The sequence below is a fragment of the Microcaecilia unicolor genome, chromosome 4 (assembly GCF_901765095.1).
Source record: "Microcaecilia unicolor chromosome 4, aMicUni1.1, whole genome shotgun sequence".
Lineage (NCBI taxonomy): Eukaryota > Metazoa > Chordata > Amphibia > Gymnophiona > Siphonopidae > Microcaecilia > Microcaecilia unicolor.
The window spans coordinates 210074868-210099388 of NC_044034.1; the positions used below are offsets into that span (position 1 = coordinate 210074868).

General features: G+C 45.7%; 1 protein-coding gene across 3 annotated transcripts in view; it reads left to right on the forward strand.

Moving 5' to 3' along the window:
- Positions 1-24521, forward strand: part of INCENP (inner centromere protein) — a 320967-nt gene that overhangs the window by 33275 nt on the left and 263171 nt on the right. For all 3 annotated transcript variants that reach the window (XM_030201189.1, XM_030201191.1, XM_030201190.1), the window contains exons 3-5: positions 5188-5295; positions 10841-11610; positions 22820-22868. In XM_030201189.1, the coding sequence (XP_030057049.1) occupies positions 5188-5295; positions 10841-11610; positions 22820-22868 (927 nt within the window). The remainder of the gene's footprint in view (positions 1-5187; positions 5296-10840; positions 11611-22819; positions 22869-24521) is intronic.

The window sequence follows — 24521 nt, forward strand, 5'->3', positions numbered from 1 at the left end:
GATGAAATGAGGGAAAAGGAAGAGAGGAGAAAAACTGCACATGGATGAAGAAAATAGGCAGAAGCTGAGGACCAGAAATGAAGAAGAAAGGAGGAAAGGAAAGAAATAAATGGAAAGGAAGCCCTGGAAAACGGAGTTAAGAGGACAGATAGCAGCAGAATCAGATACTGGGCCAGCATGATCAGAAAAAGAAAGTCACCAGACAACAAAGGTAGAAAAAAATCATTTTATTTTCATTTTAGTGTTTGGAATATGTCCACTTTGAGAATTTACATCTGCTATCTTATTTTGCAATGTATAGCAGTTTGTTTCTAAGAATATTGCTGACAATTCCTGTCAGTGTGGCAAGTGGTGAGCGATCATTTTCACAGGGGGGGGGGGGGCGCCGCCACTGCCGCCAACTTATAGTCTGCAGGGGGGGGGGGGGGCGCCAACTGATAGTCTGCAGGGGGGCGCCAGAGACCCTAGGCGGCCCTGTGCTGGTCAAGCCTCCTCTCAGGTTTCTGGAAGATCCCAGTCTGTTGGTCCAGTGGTTCATCCAGACCCGGGTCAGTTTTGTCTTACAGCTTGGCTGTTGAGCGGGCACAGTTGACTGAGAGGTTATTCTGCGAGTATCTTTTCCACCATACTTTGGTCCCGACGTCGCTCCACTTCTCTTAATTATATCAGGACATAGATGGTGTTTGAGGTGTGGTGTGATGAGTCAAGTATTTTTCCCTTTCAGGCCTCGGCGCAAATTCTAGAATTTTTGCAACATAGTTTGGGAAAAGATTTGGGGCTCTCTTCGCTTAAAGTTCAGGTGGTGGCCTTAACCTGTTTCAGAGGGTGTTCCAAGGGAAGTCCCTGGCTTGTCATCTGGATGTGGTCAGGTTTTTAAGAGGGGCAAGTATTTTGCGGCCTCCCTCGCAGGTGATCTTTCCCTTGTGGGATCTTCATCTGGTCCTCGTGGCGGTCTTCCTTTGAGCCTTTATCAGCCTGCACTTTGAAAGATCTGACTTTCAGGGTAGTTTTTCTGGTGGCTGTTGCTTCAGCTCGTAGGGTGTTGGAGTTGCAGGCTCTTTCTTGCCATTCTCCGTTTTTGGAATTTGCTAAAGACTGAGTAGTTTTGCGTCCAGTTCCTTCTTTTCTTCCCAAGGTCTTGTCTCGCTTTCATCTTTCTCAGTCCGTGGTTTTGCCTGTCCTGGGCTCTTCTTCAGGAGCAGAGGAACAGCGTCACTTGAAGTGTGGATGTCAGGAGGGCTCTCAAGCATTATTTGAAGGTTACAGAGGAATTCTGACAGATGGATCGTCTGTGTTGATTGGAGGATCTTGGAAGGGGATCACGGCCTCTAAGCCCACTTTTTCTAGATGGCTTAAGGAAATGATAGTCTCGGCCTACCTCTACTACTACCTCCTGGCAGGAAAACCGGTACCCAAAGAAGGCTTACACTCTAGTAGGGGGCAGGCAGCTTCTTGGGCTGAGCTTTTTCTGGTTCTGCCTCTGGAGATTTGTAGGGCGGCAACTTGGTCCTCGTTGCATTCCTTTTCTAAACATTACAGATTGGATGTACAGAGTCGCCAGGATGCAGTTTTTGAGTTGCATGTTCTCACAGCGGGTTTGCTGGGGTGCTGCCCTTAGGAAGTAACAAAGCAGTAAAACTATCAGTCATGATCTGGGCCGCTCCAGAGGGACACTAAGGAAGGAGAAATTACGTCTTACCTACTAACTTGCTTTTCTTTAGTCCCTCTGGATTGGCCCAGAACCCTTCCATTATTTGCTGTCTTGGTTCTTTTAGAAAAGGTTGATTTCTTAGTGTTGTTCTGGGAGAGCTCTGTTTTTCATTTACGGTTTGTTTGGTTTAAAAAAAACAAAACAGGTTTCTTTAGATATGCTTTGTGTCTAAAGAGCGAAAGGCACATAAATAAAGCATGTAGCACAAGCTTCTTATATGTCTGTTGCTGGTGGCTACTCAGGTTCCCAGGTGCACAGAACATGTTCCTTTCTTCTCCTGCTTTGTTAGTTTACTGGATCTTTACCTAGCTAGGGCTTTTATTGGCTCACTCTGTAGAGTCAGAATTCTCAGTCTCCACCTGCTGGAAGGCATGCACAACCCATTAGTCATGATCTGGGTCGGTTCGGAGGGACTAAAGAAAAGTAAAATTAGCAGGTAAGACCTAATTTCTCCTTATTTATTTGTATGCACAAAACAATGTCAATTCTATACTGTCATGTTCCTTGGCTTTTGGAGCCCAACTGCATGATCGTGCATTTTTTAGCATTAGGTTTTAGCTGCTGAGCTCTAGATCATTCCTGATGTTTCATTAAATCCATCTCCAAGCTTTTCACACCTTCCACATTCTTTGCATATTTTGTTATTGCCCACAAAAAGCCAAAGCCTTCCTGATAGCCCTTCTGCAATATCACTGATGAAAATGTTGGGAAAAAACTGGACCAAGGAGATTGCTGCAGAATACCATGTGACACACCCTCTTTTCTTGGAAAGCATTCCATTTACCACTACCCATTGTCAAGGTTCACTCAGTTTTTTATTTTTCTTACATTTGTACCCCGCGCTTTCCCATTCATAGCAGGTTCAATGCGGTTTACATAGTTACATGTGGAGGGGCATAATCGAACGCGAACGCCTATCTCCATGGGCGTCTATGTCGGAAAACGGGTACGTGAAGAGGCGGGACAGACCGTATTTTTGAAAAAATGGACGTTTTTCAGCTGGGCGTTTTTTTTTTTTTTTTTTTTTTTTTTTAGCAATAAGGGAAACTAAAAACGCCCAGCTCAAAAACATCCTAATCCAAGCCATTTGGTCGTGGGAGGGGCCATGATTCATAGTACACTCGCCCCCGACATGCCAGGACACAAACTGGGCACCCTAGAGGTCAGTGCCGTGGACTTCAGACAACGCTCCCACATGCATAGCTCCCTTACCACAGGTACTGAGCCCCCAACCCCCTCCCCCAAAACCCACTACCCACAAATGTACAACACTACCATAGCTCTTAGGGGTGAAGGGGACACCTACATGTGGGTACAGTGGGTTTTGCAGGCCTCCCATTTACCAGCACAAGTGTTACAGGTAGGGGGGGATGGGCCTGAGTCCGCCTGGCTGAAGTGCACTGCGGTACCCACTAAAAGTGCTCCAGGGACCTGCATACATGCAGGTCTCTAGGACTGGTTGCTGCTATATAACATTGGCACAGCAGTTGACACCTGAAGACTAATCTCTCCGAAAACATCCTTTATTGGAATAAGCACGCTTACTCACAGTTAACTGCAGATCAGAGGTTGTGCCCCAGAGGCAACGAGTCTCCCTGGTACTGAGATGAGCAGTAGGTCGGAGCTGGCAGAATGCTGTACAATGCCCTCTTTCAGCCACATTCAAGGGAAGAACTAAGTTCTGTAATGTGGCTAACATGTGAAAGGGATCTAAAACTTGCTTACAAAAATGGCCACTACCTCATGGACTACCGGAAACAAAACAGGGCGCACTCTGACCCAGTAAGCAGGGGGAAAAGCACCATGGGAGTAGAGCCTACCAACTACCAACATCGTGAGCATTTGCCATAAGCTAGTGGAATCACGGAACCCAATACCCTACACCCACCACAATGCATTGCTGATGTGACTCTGCAGTGCGCATAACAGAAAAGGTGTCACACTCACCCGAGAGCCACATCAGAACCGGGGAAAGGCTGTCACAGGATAGAACACATTCTGCTGTCATGGAGGTGGGTACGGCATTTGAGGCTGGGAAAAAAAGTTTTTAAAGTGGGGTTTTTTTGGTGGGAGGGGGTTAGTGACCACTGGGGGAATCCGGGGAGGTCATCCCCAATTCCCTCCAGTGGTCATCTGGTCAGTTGGGGCACTTTTTTGGGACCTGTTCATGAAAAAAAGGGTCCAAAAAAAGTGACCCAAAATTGCGGTAAAAACGCCTTTTTTTTCTGATTATCAGCTAAAGACACCCATCTCTCCTCGGCCGATAACCACGCCCCAGTTCCGCCTTCACCAGGCCTCCAACACGCCCCCATCAACTTTACCCGTTTCCTCGACAGATTGCAGTTGGAAACGCCCAAAATCGGCTTTCGATTATACCGATTTGGGCGCCCACGGGAGAAAGACGCCCATCTCCCAGTTTGGGTCACAATATAGGCGTTTTTCTCTTTTGATTATAAGCTGGATAGTTACATAGTAGATGACGGCAGAAAAAGACCTATACGGTCCATCCAGTCTGCCCAACAAGATAATTTCACGTGTGCTACTTTTTGTGTATACCTTACCTTGATTTGTATCTGCCATTGTCAGGGCACTTACATATATACAGGTACTTATTTGTACCTGGGGCAATGGAGGGTTAAGTGACTTGTCCAGAGTCACAAGGAGCTGCCTGTGCCTGCAGTGGGAATCGAACCCAGTTCCCCAGGACCAAAGTTTTTAACCTAGTCAGTCACTTTAGGCCCCATACCAAGTTTTTAAATTACTCAGGTGGCGTCATGTGAAAGACCTCACTGAAATCGAAGTATGCTCCTCAATCCAATGCATTTTTTTGAGATGTGTAATTTAAAGTAATTGTCTTTGTAGAATCTTATTGACTAGGATGCAAAAAAAAAAAAAAAAAGTTTAAACCAACTAAAATGCTTCAAAGATCTCAAGAAACTTCTAATCAAGTGCTTTCCTGAAACTTGCTTAAATTGATCTAAGCTATTTTCTTATTCTTCTTATCCAACCCGCTGAGTCGGGTCTCGCCCCCTCCTTCCACGTTTAATTTATAAACTTATATCTATAACTGCTAAGACTTCAAACCAAACTCTTTTTTTTTTTTGTAACTTTAATATTAGACGTTCAAAGGGCGTGTTAGAATGCCATTGATATGCCTTCTTCCTCCTAAAATTATCTTCTATAAAGTAAGTAACAAAATAACCCAGCAAAATTGACAAGCAGTGCTTTATAAAAAAATAAAAAAAAATCCCTGGCGAAGCACTTTTTACTAAAGCTAAATGCACGCTTACAAATATTAGCACACCTTAAATGCTGCATGTCCTATTTTATACCTATAGGCCACATGGCACTTACTGCATTCTTATGTTCGTAAGAGCGTGTTAAACTTTAGTAAAAGGGCTCCTTAATGAGGTATTTTACTGGCTATTTGAATAATGAAAGATTTTTAAGCTTCTGTTTTTCTGCCTTTTAACTAGTGACTTCAGTGCTGAACCAGAGCTGATGCCAAAAACCCCATCACAGAAGAAGAGGCGTAAAAAGAATGTCTCCACCCCAGATGAGGATCAAGAACTGACCGGGAAAAGGTGAAGTCTTCTGCAGCATTGAATGGTTTTTTTTTTTTTGTTTGTTTTTTTTTTTGTTATATTTGTACCCCGCGCTTTCCCACTCATGGCAGGCTCAATGTGGCTTACATGGGGCAATGGAGGGTTAAGTGACTTGCCCAGAGTCACAAGGAGCTGCCTGTGTCTGAAGTGGGAATCGAACTCAGTTCCCCAGGACCAAAGTCCGCCACCCCTCCACTCTAAAAATAGAGAAATTCTGCCTAACTGCGTTTGGGTGAGTGTGTTAGTTCCCTCCTATTCTGTTCCTCCAGCCTGTTCCTGTGGTGATGGCAGCGGAGGCAGTTAAGCACTGTTCCCGATGCAGGAAGCGCCATTTGGCGGCGTGTATTTGTAGTGCGGATTGCGCTGCATCCATCGGGATTGAATCGGGGGCCCTTCCTTCAAGCGTGCCGGTTTCCCGCGTGGGGCTCAACGATGCAGGCACCATTTTAAATCTTCCCTCGGATTTGCCACTGTTGATTTCTGGCCCCTCGGTCAGAAAACCAAGAGATTCAGCTGAGAAGGACAGCAATGGGGCTTCTCAGGGGCTGGGTGTTTGTGCTGGCATGTCTACAGGAGACAGCTGTTTCGGGGGAGGCATTCTTTCTCGAGTTCATACTGCTCCTGCATCAAGCTTATCTATTGAAGCGCACCCTTCCCCCTCCTGCTTCAACAGGTGAGCAGGGTGATCCTGAGTCGACCCTGGAGGGTACAGTCTCTTACCAGTAGCCCTAGATCAATTTCAGAAGCACAGGTGCCTGGAGGTCGGGGTCTGAAAGTGGTTCCGTTGGACCACTGTCGCTTTCCCCTTCTTTCCCAGGGTGTTCAGGAGATTCACGGTCTGAGTGCGGAGGATGTAGAGGAAGGGGAGATCATCACGGAAGAGCCGGATGACCCCACTGCAGTGCAAATTTTTCATAGGGAGGAGCTATCCTCCCTTATTTCGTCTGCCTTGGAAGTTTTGCATATTGAAGACCCTGAGACGCAAGCGGCGCCTACGGTGAACGTTCGCATGGCGAGTACCAGAAGGCCTGCCAAAGCCTTTCCAGTACACAAAGCTATTCAGGAGATCACTGCGCAATGGTCTGATCCAGACACGCCTCTCAAAGTGTCCAAAGCTATGTCTCTTACCAGTACAGGGAAGCCAAATGGAGAAGTTTGATCTTCCCCGTGTAGACTCTTTGGTAATAGTGGTCACCAAGAAAATCGCCCTTCCTGTGAGGGGGGGAGGTTGTGTTAAGGGACATACAAGATAGATGTCTGGAAGCCACTCTGAAGCGCGCTTTTGAGGTTTCCGCTTTGACCCTCAAAGCATCTATTTGTAGTTCTTACGTGGTCTGGGCTTCTCTTGATTGGCTCCAGCAGTCTGCAGGAAGTGGGTCTCTTTCCCTTGGCTCTCGTGCCTAAGATGGAGGCTGCCCTGGCGTATCTGGCTAGTGCAGTCTTTGGCAAAGCTAATGCCCTTGGCTGTAGCGTCTCATCAGTTACTGTGGCTTTGTCATTGGGCTGCTGGTATGGCCTCTAAGCAGCGCCTTACCAGGTTGCCCTTTCAAGGCAAGCTCTTATTTGGAGAAGATTAAGGGTTTGGGAAATTCTAAGCCTCTCAGAAGTTACCAGAGGAAAAGCCCAAGTCCTTGGCCCGGACTGGAGCCGCAAAACCTCGGTTTCAAGAGGCTAGGTGCTATCATCTGGGTAGGCCATCTTCTTCCTTTCAACGGTCTCGATTCCAACAGAGGTCTTCCTTTCGTGGTGACGAGGGGATTGAGTACTGCAACCCATTAGGCTGCAGCTGTTCGCAATGATGGGGTGCCGGCCCACTCTTCGGACTTGGAGATAGGGGGTCGGCTGACCCGCTATTACAGGCCAAGATCACTTTGGACCAATGGGTTCTCCATGCTATCAAAGAAGGTTACAGAATAGAGTTTTCAACTTGGGTCGGAGATTCTTTCATTGAGTCCCGGTGCGCGACCGCAAAACAAGAGGCTGCGCTCAGGTCGTTAAGAGGCCTCATGGCTACTGTGGCCATAACTTCGGTGCCGATGCTGGAGAGGCGCACCGATCGGTATTCCTTATTCTTCGTGGTTCCGAAGAAAGGAGGTTCATTCAGGCCTGTTCTTCTCCGGAGGTAAACCAGTTCCTCAAGGTTCATCATTTCCGCATGGAAACTCTGAGCTCTGATAGCGGCGGTACAGCTGCAGGAGTTCTTGACAACTTTGGACCTCAAGGAGGCTTATCTCCATATTCCGATTTGGCCTCTGCATCAGAGGTTTCTGCAGTTTGCGATTCTGGGACAGCACTTCCAGTTCCGAGCATTGCCATTCGGGTTAGCCACGGCACTGTGGCGACTACGTTAAGGAAAGAAGGAATTCGAGTTCACCCCTATCTAGATAACTGGCTCATTCGAGCGTCATCCCAGTCAGAGAGCCATTTGGCTACATGTGGAAGTGTTTCAGTCTCTCGGATGGGTGATCAACTTTTCCAAGAGCCATCTCTGTCCATTGCACACACTGGAATACCTGGGAGTGTGGTTCGATACTGCCTGGGGGATAGTCTCCCTGCCAGAGGGCAGGAGGCTTAAGTTGGTAGAACAAGTGAGCAGTCTTTTCGGACTATGTGCACGTTCTAGGGTCGATGGTGGCTACTATCAAAGTGATGCCTTGGGCCCAAGCTCATATGCGACCTTTGCAACTAGTTCTTCTGAGCCGTTGGTCTCCAGTGTCTCAGGATTACTTGCGTTGTCTGGCACAAGACAGCTTGACCTGGTGGTTTCTCCCCTCACACCTGAGATGGGATGCCCTTGGCAGCCCCTCAGTGGGTTATAGTTACAACAGATGCCAGTTTCTCCAGTTGGGGAGTGCATTGTCTCGCACACAAGGGTGCTGGTCGATGGAGGAAACAACAATTGGAGTTACGAGCATTACTGAACGCCCTGAGGGTGTTTCGGGATTTGCTGCAGGGGTCTGCGGTGCGAGTGTTTTCGAACAACACAACAGCGGTAGCTTACATCAATCGACAGGGCGGAACCCAGAGTCGGGCTCTGTATTCAGAAGCAAACAGAATCCTGTCTTGGGTGGAGGCATATCTGCTTCTGTCGGCAGCTCACATTATAGGCCACAACAATGTACAGGTGGACTTTCTCAGTCAGAATCTACTGGATGCAGTGGAGTGGGAATTGTCGGCCAACGCGTTTCAGCAGAGTGCTGGCCAGAGATCCATCTCATGGCGACTCGCCAAAGTGCAGAGATTCTTCAGCAGGCGAAAGGAAGATGATCCGAAGGACTCGATGCACTTCTACCGTGGCCACAAGCAAAACTGTTGTACATATTTCCCCCGTGGCCTCATGGTTTGGGTCTTGCTCAGGATCAGCAGACACCAGGAGTTAGTGATCCTAGTGGCTCTGGATTGGCCTCAGCATCAGTGGTATGCGGATTTGGTCCATTTACTGGTAGAGACTCGGCTTCACCTTCCTTTGTCGGTGGATCTGCTCCATCAGGGTCCCATACTGATGGAAAATCCCTTCCATTTTGGTCTTATAGCTTGGCCTTTGAGAGGTGGAGATTGAGACGGAAGGGCTATTTGAATTTGGTGATAGCCACTCTTTTGCAGGCTCGTAAGTGTTCCACCACAACGTATGCCCTCGAGTGTGGTGCACCTTTGCCTCTTGGTGCGCCCTTCAGGGATGGGAACCCTCTCACATCTGTTTCTCAAATGTTGGATTTCCTGCAGGAAGGTCTCCAGAAGGGATTGGCCTATAATTAGCTAAGTGTACAGCTAGCGACGCTTTCCTGCTTCCGAGGTCTGCTTTCCGGGTCTTCCTTTGCGACCCACCCGGACATCACACATTTTTTGCGGGGATCTCTCCATTTTTGGCCACCCTCTCGGCGACCGTGTCTACTACTACTATTTAGCATTTCTATAGCGCTACAAGGCGTACACAGCGCTGCACAAACATAGAAGAAAAACAGTCCCTGCTCAAAGTGCTTACAATCTAATAGACAAAAAATAAAGTAATCAAATCAATTAATGTGTACAGGAAGGAGGAGAGGCAGGTAGGTGGAGGCGAGTGGTTGAGTCAAAAGCAATGTTAAAGAGGTGGGCTTTCAGTCTAGATTTAAAGGTGGCCAAGGATGGGGCAAGACGTAGGGGCTCAGGAAGTTTATTCCAGGCGTAGGGTCCTAATTGGAATCTCAATTTTGTGCTCCGGGTGTTAGGGCGGGCTCCATTTGAGCCGCTACACAAGGCATCGGAGAAGGACTTAACCCTTATACAGTGTTTTTGATAGCTTCAGCGTGCAGAGTTTCAGAGACTCAGATGTTGTCATGCCGAGAACCCTTTCTTCGTCTTTCAGGTAGGCATTTCTTTACGGATGGTCCCATCCTTTCTACCTAAGATGGTGTCAACATTCCATCTTAATCGGGATCTGTTTTTGTCGGAAGGACTATCCTACTCAGTTTGACACCTGTAAGTATTGCATCAGGGCCCTCCGCACATACAGGAGCCGAAGGGAAGCAAACGACTTTAGGCGTTCAGACCTTCTGTTCGTTCTTCTGGCGGGGCCTCGACGAGGGCAAGCTGCATCCAAAGCTGCGTCCAAAGCTGCCATTGCACGTTGGATTACAGGCCATTACGTCCGTGTATGTCCTGGTGGATCATTCCCCTCCGGCGGGGCTTTGCGCTCATTCAACTCTGTCTCAAGCTACATCTTGGGCGGAAACAGGGGTGCTCTCGGAGGAGGAGATTTGTTTGGCAGCGACGTGGGCGTCGTTAGGTTCCTTTTCCAATTATTACAGAATATATGCGGCGTGCACAGACATATGTGGTTCAGAGCGACGGTGTTGGCACGTGCTTCCCACCCTATGTAGGGAGTGCTTTGGTACATCCCACTGGTTTCTGGATTCATCTGCTGCTGACGCAATGGAAGGTAAAATTATGCCTTACCTAATAATTTTCTTTCCTTTAGTCACAGCAGATGAATCCAGGATCCCACCCCAAATCTTTACCTTTCATTTCTTGATGCTGCTAGATGGTCATTTTACAAAAAGGGACAGGTCTTCTTTTCAGATGGGAATTCTCGTATATTTAAAAAAAAAAAAAAAAAAAAAGAGAGAGAAATTTGTCTATAGTTGCCAAGTTGGCACTTCTGTTCTGCAACCCAGGTCGCACCTTTGTGGTTTACGTTTTGTGAGGAAGTTTTCAGCCTTTTGTTTCTTCAGGTTATACTGCTTTGTGATGAGACATACTAAATGGTCTGAGGGCTGGTACTCTGGTATGACTCTCTACAATTTAGTTTTCTATCTCCACCTGCTGGTAGACGGATACAACCCACTGGTTTGTGGATTCATCTGCTGTGACTAAAGAAAAGAAAATTATCAGGTAAGGCATAATTTTACCATCCACAAAGTGTATATCTGAATTATTCCAAAGTTGTAGCTACTTTTAGGCTAATTTAAAGAAAACTGTTTTTGTCACCTGACTGAATTAATACATTATCCTTTAGACTGAGATAACTGTGTCTTTTTTTTATCAGGGTGTTGAGGAAGAGGAGGAGCAGCAATTGGGTAGCTTCAGTCCGAAGACTTTCAGTAAAACTTCAAAAAAAGGAGGCGGAAAACTCAATTATTGATGAGGAGGCTCAGCCTAAACGAGTGACACGAGCTCGAGCCCAGGCCCAGATGACATCCCCAGTTGCTGAGAGCACCCACCAGGATCCCTCCATAGTTCCAGTGAACGGTTGTATCCCAGTCATAGATATAACTGCCAGTGACCAAAAGAGTGCAGAGAGCCATATCCCAGGAACAGATGACAAGATTGAAGAAGTGATCGTAGTGAATTCAGATGAGGAATCTCCCAAGAAGGTGGAAACAATGAAACCTATGTATACTGAAGGAACCACAGTGGCAGTCCCTGAAACACCTGAGGTAAAGGAGCGGGATGTCTCCAAAGTAAAGCTAGCACAGACATCTACACCAAAGCAAGTTGAAATGGAGGTGACAGAAGAGGAAATGTATTACTCATCTACTGTATGTCAGGTGGCTTCAAAGGGGCCTGAGATAGAACAGATGCTGGATTTGACCTATCAGAAAGGAACTCCAACAGGTTCCAAATCAGACCGGAGGTCAGTGCGTAGAAGCTTGGTTGGCAGGCCATCCAAAAGTCGCAGGATTTCCCTGGTAGAACAATATTCCCTTGCCAACAAAAGGGATAGCATGACCCGCGAAGCAGTCCGGAAGTCAATTCGCAGGTCCATCTCCAAGAAGCGGGCAGCTATGGAGTCTTCAGCCTCTGGCTACGTGAGCTGTAAGTTCTGGTGTTCTGGTTCAAGGGCTTGCTTTGTTTGGCCTGTCCAAGTTAGTACCTAGATATATATATTTGGTTTATAGCTGTGGTGTGTTAGTGCATGTGCACCTGCTTCTAGATAGAAACAAGGGAATAGGTTCACCTAGATCTATAGAAGGCAGCTTCACGATGTGTGCATCTGTGGTCCATGTATGTATGTAGATCAGTCGTCCTGTCTTCTTTGCCACATCCTGGAAACTTGGTGTGGATAGAGCATCAAATACACATTAGGGACATACACAAACATATATCATAAACCTTCTTTTCCTTCAGAGATTAGGAGAATAAAAATAGAGGCAATCTGTTCCAAGATTGTATGCTGGGGATGAGGGGGTACTGTGAAGTTTTAAAATTAGCTGTCCTATTACTGGATAATTGAGTTAAAACACAAACTGCTACAGTAGAACTAGTTAACATTTTTTTTGTTTTTCTTGGACAAAGGGTATAATCAGCCCATACATGGTTGTCATCCTGATGATGGTAATTTGGATTCATTCTCTTAGGTTTCTAAAGCTCTTCTGGGCTCTATCTGGTCATGCTCCAGTGTGCTCTCCAGCACAAGCATTGCTCCTCCCCCTCAGTTCCATACTTGAATAATATCAACCTTAAAGGGAGGTTGGGGGGATTGTGTGGCTGATTTATTTCACTGTCCAAAAACCTCTACTGCAGAATTTAATTTTACAAGCACTAAAATAACTTGCCAGAAATGCAGACAAAATAATACAAGAATTATTTCAATCAGGTAATTATAAACTCTTCCTTATGTAACCGGACTAATCAGCAAGTAAATCAGGAGGCCGAGACGCTGACTTCCAAAGCAAGGCAACTTTTATTAGCTAGCTGTCACAGTACTAAGTTCAGACTCAGGATACTGCGTGCCGAGCGTCACCTGACACTCGTTCTTATACAAATTAGTGGGCATGCGCATAAAACACACCATACATCACACATACACATGCGCAGTACATGCACATGCGCAATACATTAGTAGTTCTGTAGTTCTCACAGAGAAAAGATACGTCAGTTTCATAGCTTTCATAGAAATTGTTACTTTGCAAGAAATGTAACTTATTGCAGTGTTTCAGCACATTCACATAATACAGCCTCTATACTTGGATCACGAGACTGCACGGACAGAGCCAGCTGTCCCCCTTACAAACCTAAATTGCTGACTGCTACAACTTATCTAGCTGCTGGTTATAGCAAATAGGCGTTACTAGTGAAAGTCCAGACTGCACAGTTTTAGGTTGGTTAGGCTCGTCATAGAAAAGCTGAGGTTTTGGTACAATGCAAAGGTGCAAGTGTGAATGCAAGGTCCAAATAGAAAATCCTGCTAGTGCAAAAGTCCACAAAAGTGCAAATAAGGTAAACAGTGCAAGTTTTGTAAGTTTTGCAAGTTTCAGTGCAAAGTCCAATGCAAGTTTGCCCCCTACACTTAGACCACAAAATAGAGAGAGTGAAACAAGACAAGGAGATCAATTAAACAGTAAACAAAGAAAACGTGGTATTAAACCTGATTTTCCCCAGTTATTTATTATCTGAATCTTTATTCCACATTGATCGTCTGGTTGGCTTCTTCAAACCCAAAACGGTGTATAGTCAATTTATTTCGTTGGAAACATACTTATTGTCCAATATTAGTGGAAATAATACAACTGATTTCATTTTTTTCTCTTTTAAAACCAGAAATTATTTAACAATACAAACACTTGAGTCTCTAATCCAATTCCCACTGATTAAGGTAATCCCAGTTTCACAGGCTTCACTCCTTTTGAATAAATGTACTAAGAGGAATCATTTCAGAGGAATTTCATTTAGGAGTCATACCCGGAACTCTGGGAAAACAACAATCTCGATATTAATCATCTGTAATAATATTCATTTTGTTCAAATTTTTCTGGTCTATTATCATCTTCAAAATCTTAACCATTTCCTATTCCTGTAGAACTTAATTTGCCATATCAATTTTTCATTCTCAAAGGATTCAATTAGATTATCCATGTGGCTCACTAATAAGATTATATCGGAAGCAAACTTATTTACTACCACCGTTAGGTCCTGGAGCGCCTTCCAGATGATATTCAATGTAACATCCATGGGAGCCAAAAACTCCAAGCTGATAGCTCTTGCGGGTTTAGGAGTGGCACTGCCGACACGAGTTGATCATATCTTTTTATTGATCATATCTTTTTAAATGCTGCCTGTTTTTGTGACATTGGACACTAATGAATCTCCTAGAGGGTTGATACTTTTTGAGCTTTAGCTACTCTGGTATTATAGGATTCAGAATTTCAGCAGCAGGGGTGGTGGCAGAAGATCTCCATATTAGTGCACTGGATTATTTCATTTTTGGGATACTGCTGTTGAGATATTAGAATTTAAGCAGCTGGTATGTAAGTACTGTTATCTGGTTGCTGTATCTGGCATTTCCCAGTATGCTTTGTGACTGGTTGACATCCTACCTCTGTTAGTCTTATGGTGTGGAGATATCTACTGGCCATGTCATTGTTTGGTAAGCAAGCACCATTTGTGTTTAGAGGGGGGAGAGAGAGAAGGGCTGCTGCACGTGTTGCCATTGTTGTGATCTGTCAGATACCGTAATTGCTAATTGGCTCCTAATTACAGAGCAGGACCTTTAAGCTGCCACTGACATCTGGGGAGAGGTATGAGGGAGCTTCAGACTCCAGAACAATAGCTGAGAGAATGAATAATTGTAATGAAGTTATTAAAACCATTCCCTCAAGAACAGCCAGTACCTAGGGCTGAGAGCCACAGCTGTTTTCTAGGTTACTCCCAAATCGCTAGAGAATGTCTGTCTGGAGATCCCATCTTCTACCCCCCAGCCCATACTGTCCCATAGGCTGTACCTGTTGTCTGCAAGGCTGAATTGGGCATCACGTTCCCCAGGACTCTGTGAAAGATCTGGTGTCAGGCAATTGGGTTTGTGCACTCTTACCAGCAGGTGGAGACTGAGGACTACTAATTTCAGAGTGAACCCATTTTCTACCCTGTGCGTTCTTCAGCAGATGGTAGATATGGCTAAGCCTACACAGTCCGGTTAGTTGGGGTAGGCCTGGTTGGGGTTCTGGGTTGGAGCCAGGAACCACCCGCTGCTCACTCAACTGACCCACTCTTCCGAAGGAGCCAGCACATGGCGCTAAAGAAAAGAAGGCCCGGGCTTCCCGCCAAAACAGCTTCTGATGGCTCTGTACTCTTAAGCTGTATTCTTTGGAACATATATGAATGTGAATACTATATCTACATATGACTTAATTTTCAATGAGCTTTCTGATTATTATTTTTATAAACAGCTCACAAGCAGTTTTATCATTATGATCTCTATATTTATATAGGTATGTCTATTTATGAATATGTTCAATATACATGTATCTGTTTGTTTTGATTTGTATTTTCTATAATTATTTCATTATTTCAAAACCAATTTTGTTAAAACAAAAACGGCAACAGTCTACTTGCTACATAAAAGTCTATTATAAAAAGTATAAAATTATAATTTATTCAAACCAAGATAAAAGCAGTACCCGACGTTGCCACGTTTCGCCCTCAGGCTGTGTCAGGGGTAAAACTACAAATAAAAACATAAAAATAGAGATGATATCTCAAGTTATATATATATATATATATATATATATATATATATATATATACATACACACACACACACACATATATCTTCTCAAATATATAAAGTCATAACAGGAACTGATAAAATAAAGTACAATAAATACATTACACATTCAAAGTAAAATGGAGGAGGAGATAAGACAAGCCACTTTCCAAACATATAAAAGTGTATAAAACGTTGAATGGATTTAATCAAATCCAATAATGTATCAATACATACCTAAAAATCAGGGGTGATCAACATACCCCTTCAAAAAAAGCCTAAAACAAAATTAAAAAGATATACATTAATCCCATCTTGATCAGTCTATGTATCACAAACTCTACATCTCACCGGTCAGCTCAATTAAAATTCTCATCATATCAACAATTGACTATATTTCATGGTATAAAACATTCAATTACTCACTGTTATAAATCTTCTACAAATAGACCACCTTGAATCCTAAAACTTTATCAGCCTTGTCTATAACATCATCAAAAGACATGGCTGCATAAATGAAACTAACTTTCAAAAGACCATAACTCATTCTATAGTAAATATACTTATACATCTGCTTTACTCCATGCTACCATCTCCCATAACATCACATAGATTAAAGCTGACTACTTGTCAGCAGACACTGCTCTGGATCAAAATACAACAGCAATACCATCTGTGCTGTGGCTTCCCATTTAAAAAAAACAAAACAAAACACTATTTCTCCCTCAATCACCAAACAAACTCATTCTTGCTAGATATACTTGTACATCTACTTTACTCCATGCTACCGTCTCACAAACATCACATAGATTCAAGCTAGCTACTTACTGTGTTTGTCAACAGACACTGCTCTGGATCAATGTGCAACAGCATTACCATCTGTGCTGTGGCTTGCTATTTTAAAACCTCATATCCGGGTCAAAGGTCATTACTTACTAAAAAAAAAACCCATCAAAAACTAATACCTTCACATCATTCAGTTCTCAACACATACCTATTGCATAAATAGTGACAAAAAGAATAATCTATCTTAATAAACTTTTAATCACTGCCAAACTGATAACATCATAAGTACATAAGTAGTGCCATACTGGGAAAGACCAAAGGTCCATCTAGCCCAGCATCCTGTCACCGACAGTGGCCAATCCAGGTCAAGGGCACCTGGCACGCTCCCCAAACGTAAAAACATTCCAGACAAGTTATACCTAAAAATGCGGAATTTTTCCAAGTCCATTTAATAGCGGTCTATGGACTTGTCCTTTAGGAATCTATCTAACCCCTTTTTAAACTCCGTCAAGCTAACCGCCCGTACCACGTTCTCCGGCAACGAATTCCAGAGTTTAATTACACGTTGGGTGAAGAAAAATTTTCTCCGATTCGTTTTAAATTTACCACACTGTAGCTTCAACTCATGCCCTCTAGTCCTAGTATTTTTGGATAGCGTGAACAGTCGCTTCACATCCACCCGATCCATTCCACTCATTATTTTATACACTTCTATCATATCTCCCCTCAGCCGTCTCTTCTCCAAGCTGAAAAGCCCTAGCCTTCTCAGCCTCTCTTCATAGGAAAGTCGTCCCATCCCCACTATCATTTTCGTCGCCCTTCGCTGTACCTTTTCCAATTCTACTATATCTTTTTTGAGATACGGAGACCAGTACTGAACACAATACTCCAGGTGCGGTCGCACCATGGAGCGATACAACGGCATTATAACATCCGCACACCTGGACTCCATACCCTTCCTAATAACACCCAACATTCTATTCGCTTTCCTAGCCGCAGCAGCACACTGAGCAGAAGGTTTCAGCGTATCATCGACGACGACACCCAGATCCCTTTCTTGATCCGTAACTCCTAACGCGGAACCTTGCAAGACGTAGCTATAATTCGGGTTCCTCTTACCCACATGCATCACTTTGCACTTGTCAACATTGAACTTCATCTGCCACTTGCACGCCCATTCTCCCAGTCTCGCAAGGTCCTCCTGTAATCGTTCACATTCCTCCTGCGACTTGACGACCCTGAATAATTTTGTGTCATCGGCGAATTTAATTACCTCACTAGTTATTCCCATCTCTAGGTCATTTATAAATACATTAAAAAGCAATGGACCCAGCACAGACCCCTGCGGGACCCCACTAACTACCCTCCTCCACTGAGAATACTGGCCACGCAATCCTACTCTCTGCTTCCTATCTTTCAACCAGTTCTTAATCCATAATAATACCCTACCTCCGATTCCATGACTCTGCAATTTCTTCAGGAGTCTTTCGTGCGGCACTTTGTCAAACGCCTTCTGAAAATCCAGATATACAATATCAACCGGCTCCACATCATAATGACAGACATCAGGATAGGTTGTCACCTTTAACTCAAGCTTAGCTTCACTCTCACAATAGCACGATGTGTAATGACCACAAGCTAAGCTGCCAACATGGTAAAGCTTATATATCAAATTGGTGTCTGAAACACTTTTAATCCAAAAAATGTGATGAATTGGACCACTTCCTTGATCCAGGTTACGCTTCAGTGGATGGCTATGACAGCTATTGTAACAATTTATTTCGGTCTGTGGGTTTCCTATATAATGTCTGTAGCCAATCTTTATATGGCACATTTTGAGGAGAAATATATACAAGAGAATCCGTATAATAGACATATCATGGTATGGAGGAGATTTATTGATGACATTTTGGTGATGTGGGAAGGAGATGAATCATTATTAAAAGGGTTCTCACGACTGGGTTGAGGGAGCTTCGTCCCCGCTGGCGCGGGAGTCCACCGCTCGACGCCATCATCGAGGATGTGGTTCCTCGCAGTCGAGACGGGCCCGGTAGAGGTCTGAGCTGAGAGAGCTCATGTCCGACACCGAGGAGGAGGACCCCAGATATTTCTCCTCAGAGGAGTCTGTGGGCCTTCCCTCTGACCCCACTCCTTCACCGGAGAGGAAGCTCTCGCCCCCTGAGAACCTCTCCTTTGCCTCCTTTGTCAGGGATATGTCTATTTGCATTCCCTTTACCGTGGTCACTGTGGATGAGCCAAGGGTGGAGATGCTCGAAGTCCTCGACTATCCATCACCACCTAGAGAGTCTTCCACGGTACCATTGCACAATGTCCTTAAGGAGACACTGCTTCGGAACTGGCTGAAGCCACTATCTAATCCCACCATCCCCAAGAAAGCAGAGTCCCAATACAGGATCCACTCAGACCCAGAGTTGATGCGGCCTCAATTGCCTCATGACTCGGCGGTCATGGACTCTGCTCTCAAGAGAGCACGGAGTTCGAGGGATACCGCTTCGGCGCCCCCTGGGCGGGAGTCTCGCACTCTGGACTCGTTTGGGAGGAAGGCCTACCAATCTTCCATGCTTGTGACCCGCATCCAATCATACCAGCTCTACACGAGCATTAACATGCGGAACAATGTGGGGCAACTGGCGGACCTGGTCGATAAGCTCCTCCCGGAGCAGTCCAGGCCGTTTCAGGAGGTGGTCAGGCAGCTGAAGGTGTGCAGAAAGTTCCTGTCCAGGGGTATCTATGACACCTGTGATGTGGCATCTCGAGCTGCGGCCCAAGGTATAGTGATGTGCAGACTCTCATGGCTGCGTGCCTCTGACCTGGACAACCGCACCCAGCAGCGACTGGCGGATGTCCCTTGCGGGGGGATAACATTTTCGGCGAGAAGGTCGAGCAGTTGGTGGACCAACTACACCAGCGGGAAACCGCTCTCGACAAGCTCTCCCACCGGGCGCCTTCAGCATCCACCTCTGCAGGTGGATGTTTTTCCCGGGCCCGGCAGGCTACACCCTATGCCTACAGCAAGCGTAGGTACACCCAGCTGGCCCGAAGGCCTCCTCAGGCACAGGGACAGTCCCAGCGCGCTTGTTCTCGTCAACAGCGTGCGCCTAAGCAGCCCCCTGCGCCTCCACAGCAAAAGCAGGGGACAGGCTTTTGACTGGATCCATGGGAACATAGCTGCCATCAAAGTACCCGTACCGGACGACCTGCCAGTCGGGGGGAGGTTGAAAGTTTTTCACCAAAGTTGGCCTCTCGTAACCTCCGACCAGTGGGTTCTCCAAATAGTGCGGTGCGGATACACCCTGAATTTGCTCTCCACCCCGCCAAATTGCCCACTGGGAGCCCAATCCTTCAGCTCCCATCACAAGCAGGTACTTGCAGAGGAACTCTCCGCCCTTCTCAGCGCCAATGCGGTCAAGCCCGTGCCACCCGGGCAGGAAGGGCAGGGATTCTGTTCCAGGTACTTCCTTGTGGAAAAGAAACCAGGGGGGATGCGCCCCATCCTAGACCTGAGAGGCCTGAACAAATATCTGGTCAAAGAGAAGTTCAGGATGCTTTCCTTGGGCACCCTTCTACTAATGATTCAGAAAGACGATTGGCTATGTTCCCTGGATTTAAAGGACGCTTACACTCACATCCCGATACTGCCAGCTCACAGACAGTATCTCCGATTCCGTCTGGGGACACGGCACTTTGGGGTCGCCTCTGCACCACGGGTGTTCACGAAGTGTCTCGTGGTGGTTGCGGCATATCTACGCAAGCTGGGGGTGCACGTGTTCCCGTATCTCGACGATTGGCTGGTCAAGAGCACCTCAGGCAGGAGCTCTTCGGTCCAGCACCTTCTGGAGCTGCTGGGGTTTGTGATAAATTACCCGAAGTCCCATCTCCAGCCAGTCCAATCTCTGGAATTCATAGGAGCTCTGCTGAATTCTCAGACGGCTCAGGCCTTTCTTCCCGAAGCAAGGGCGCAGAATCTCCTGTCCCTCGCTTCCCAGACCAGAGCGTCTCAGCAGGTCACAGCTCGGCAGATGTTGAGACTCCTGGGCCATATGGCCTCCATGGTTCATGTGACTCCCATGGCTCACCTTCACATGAGATCTGCTCAATGGACCCTAGCTTCCCAGTGGTGCCAAGCTACCGGGAATCTAGAAGATGTCATCCGCCTGTCTGTCAGTTGCCGCAATTTGCTGCACTGGTGGACGATTCGGACCAATTTGACCCTGGGACATCCATTCCAAATTCCGCAGCCCACGAAGGTGCTGACGACGGATGCATCTCGCCTGGGGTTGGGAGCTCATGTCGATGGGCTCCACACCCAGGGACTGTGGTCCCTCCAGGAACAAGATCTTCAGATCAACCTCCTGGAGCTCCGAGCGGTCTGGAACGCACTGAAGGCCTTCAGGGATCGGCTGTCCTACCAAATCATCCAAATTCGGACAGACAATCAGGTTGCAATGTATTATATCAACAAGCAGGGGGGCACCGAATCTCGCCCCATGTGTCAGGAAGCACGCAAAGTTTTTTTTCCGGTTGGTGGGGGCTGCCGAGGACGTCAACCCAGTCGTGAGAACAATCAGCCTGCTGTCCTCGGAGAACACCTGCTACAGGTATGTATCATTCGCTATCCCACAGGTTCTGGAATAGTGGGAAGGACTAATATAAAGAAAATTATCATGCAAAACCAAATTTTTTTTTTTTTTTGTCAGTTTTATACATTTTAAGAGCTTTATTTTTCCTTAGAAAAAGGTGTGTTTTTATCCACACACATCAGGGATACATAATATTTTTATCCTGTGTCCTGAAGGAAGAGAAGGCTTATGAGATTTTCTGTGTGGCTGGGGTCTTAACGTTTTGATTGGTCTCATATCGAGGCCAAATTTTCAGGATGTGTCTGATATGACTGAAAGGAGTATGGTGGTCTTTTGTATCCATGTATAGCTGAAGACCACAGTGGCACACATGCATATGGCCTGGAAATTAAAATCCTCTACGGTTTAGGTGAAACTGCTTGATTTTTCTCTACCTTGTTCTGTATTGTTTGGTACTGAGGGGAAGGTTTTCTCCATGTATTTTTCTTTTTGTTTCCATCACCTAGTCTAATCTTCCTCCCCTTTCCAGGTTCTCCCTGTGTTCACTTTTCTTTCTTTATACTTTCACTCATGTCTTCCTCTCCATCTGCCACTCCCAGCACTGTTCCTGAGCCCTGTACTGGGTCATGCTAACACACTAGGCAGATGTCAGCCATCAGAATTTTTCTGCCTTCACCTATATTGATGGGTTTGTTTTCTCGAGGCCTAAATCTAGTTGTCCAGATTAGTATAAGAAACTGATGTAATAAGAGCTAAGCTAAAGTTTTTTCCGTTTAATTGTGATCAGCAAAGACTTGTTTCCACAGTTGTATAAAGTATCTTCCAGTAGAAATCACATTATTTTTTTCTTGTAGCAAAGTAGTTGCCAGCAAAAGGGAGAGCAACTTTTTTTGTTGTTGTTGAATTCTTCTATTTAGGGTAAACTCTGCTTGGAAATGCACTCCTTGACTAGCAACTAAAAGTCAAGGCTCCAACCCTCTACTGCAAAATCTTTTTGACCTTTGCTGTTGAACTCTCCCTGTTGATGGTTTTGTCTTGCCGTTTCCAGCTCAGTGAGGTCTGGGGCTGGGGTCTGTCACCATATGCCTTCATTTGCAAATAATAATCAGGGATTTTTCCCCAATTTCATATCCCTCCCAAGTCCTTTCATTACAGAAACAATCCTCGGCCAGTAGGCAATACAGTAGGGCTACTTCCGCAATCATAAACCATAAATCCATCCATTATGCTTTGCTGTTCAACAGTGACTGACTTAGTCTCCCATAGGGGCTATGATTGATGTCTCTGGCCTACCTGGAGAGTGGCAGACTTGAACCAGAAATCACACTTGGGTTCCCCTCTGCATGGTAGTACATGGCAAACACAGGGCCAGCCTAACCACATCCAGTTTCATGGCTACATACAGCTCTGAAATTAGATACATGTTGCATATACTTGCTGTCCTGGCGAGAGAGAGAAAGAAAAGCATGCAATACAGGCATTATGCAGCCTATGGAATCAGCTTGTGGTTGTGCAGGAAGTCATTGGGCAAAGAGCTGAGCTTGCAGGTGCTGTTCAAGTAGGTGAGCAGAGGTAGCTGTATGTGGAGAAGTGCTGGTGTACTTAACTCCCTCTATCTCATGCAGTTGTTGCTACTGTAATCCTATCAATTCCTCCCCTGCTCCTCCTATGCCTTTCTCTTGTACATACTGTCTGTCACTTCTATTGCTATGAGCCTTTAAACATATTGCTCTACTTTTCCTCCTAATGGCTGAGATTGATGGGAGATGAGGGGTCTGGTTATAAACTGGAGTAGATTAAGGAGTGTGTCAAGGGAATTGGGTGTGGGTGAGTGCATTGTGAAATATTGTCAGTGGCCAACCGCAAGAGTTGGTGGCAGTATTCTGAGGTAAACAGTTTGCGAGACCTCTTGTTTTAGAACTACAGTCTTCTTTTCTATATTAACTTTTTCTTTGCTGATTAGTCTCCTTGGGAACTTGTAGAAGAGCCGCATACCTGAGTTCCAAACAGCAACTGGATGGGGTTTCTCCACACAGCCACTAGCTTGCAGTGTCTTCATGGTGAATCTCCACCTCATCCCATTGCCATGAGCTGGTTAGACAGGCTGCTATTGGGAAAGTTCAGGACCTTACTTTATTGTCTGTGTGTCCTGTAGGTCAGAGCTCCGTAGAAATGGTGGACGATGGTGACATATCCAAAGTCAGGTAAGAAGATTTGTGCTTCTAGATGAAACCTCCTTCAAAGTAAAATGCCTTTCATTACCACTTTATAAAAATAGTGAAGAAAGGGAACCAATTTATCAGATCTCTGATCTTAAAGTGGGCTCATGACTACCCAGTGATCGAAAACTAATGGCCGAGATTTCTGTTTGACTCCCTCATTCCGTAGCATCCCTCCAGACCAGCCTAGAAAGTGACTGATGGATTATGCATTCCTTCAGCAGGTGAAGATTGAGAATTCTGACTCTCAAGAGAGCCAGTAAGATCCCTGGCTAGCTAGAGATAGATTCAGTATTCTCAGTCCTCCCACAGGTGGAAGGTGGTGAGAGCTTCAATCTCTCAATTTTTCTTTTCCTCTTTTCTATTTCTAGTGTTAAAAAAAAAAAAAAAAACGAATTCTTTCATTTGGTACATAAAGGTAGTTTTTGTCTAGGTCGTCTTTTCTGTTCACCGGCGTCTCTTGATTTTAACAGAGGCTGAGGTCCGCAGGGGTTTTCTTTATGCCTCGGGGGGGGGGGGGGGGGGGGTAAAGGATATTAGAAAGCCTGGCAAGACCTTCCCTATACATCAGAGACATGATTCAGCCACAGTGGGATGTGCCAGATTCTCGTTTCCGACTCTCAAGGCCCATGATTCGTTTCTGTCTGGTTCCCGATCGGGACAAATCTCAGCTCTGGTAGTTGATGCGGTTGTCTCTGCTGTTACCAAGTAAAATACAGTACCCGTGGTTGGAGGCATGGCTCTTACGGATGTTCGAGGTTGTCATATGGAGTCTCTGTGCTAGCCGTTTAGGCTGTCTGTGGTTCGTTGGTGGCTAGGGCTTGTTTTCGCTGGTCTGAGTGTGTTAGATTAGACTTCGGATGATTTAGTCTCTATAGATGCAGAAGTTGGTAAGATTTGAGATGGATTCTGCATTTTGGGCTGATACCTTATGATTTACTGAGAGCTTCTATTTCTTTAGGGTTGGCCGCACGACAATCTCTTTGGCTTTGTGGTTCGACAGCTGATGCTTCTAAATATCCTTGTGACTCTGGGCAAGTCACTTAATCCTCCATTGCCCCATGTCAGCTGCATTGAGTCTGCCATGAGTGGTAAAGCGTGGGGTACAAATGTAACAAAAATAAAATAAATACAAATAAATCAAAGCTTAGTGAGTTTCTCTTTTGGGGATCTTTTCTATTTGGAGACGCGTTGGACAAGCTAGTTAGGAGTTTAGAGGATACTAAAGTGCCTCGACTTTCTGATAATCGTCCTAGGTCGTCTGGTAACGTTTTTCTTTCAGGTTGAGGTCATGGCCGAGATTTTTGTTGGTTGAGAGCAGGCAGCTACTGCTCAGAGGTCTCTGTTCTTTCAGCTTTTTAGTCCTTTCGTGGTGCCTGGTGTGGTGGCAGAGATTGCCGGTTCCTCCTTTCAGTCCCCAGCCCATCCTGCCCAGTGAAGGTGTCCGAGCCCAACCTCGGATTCCTGTGGGAGCTTGCTTAATACAGTTTTATTGGCGGTGGGCCCAGATTAACTCTGATCAGTGGGTTCTCGAGGCTGTGACTGGTACGCCTTAAGAGTTTGCGCAGCATCTTCCTGATGCTTTCCTAGAGTCTCCCTGTCGTTCTCGCCTCAAGGTGGGCGCGGTCAGGGATACTT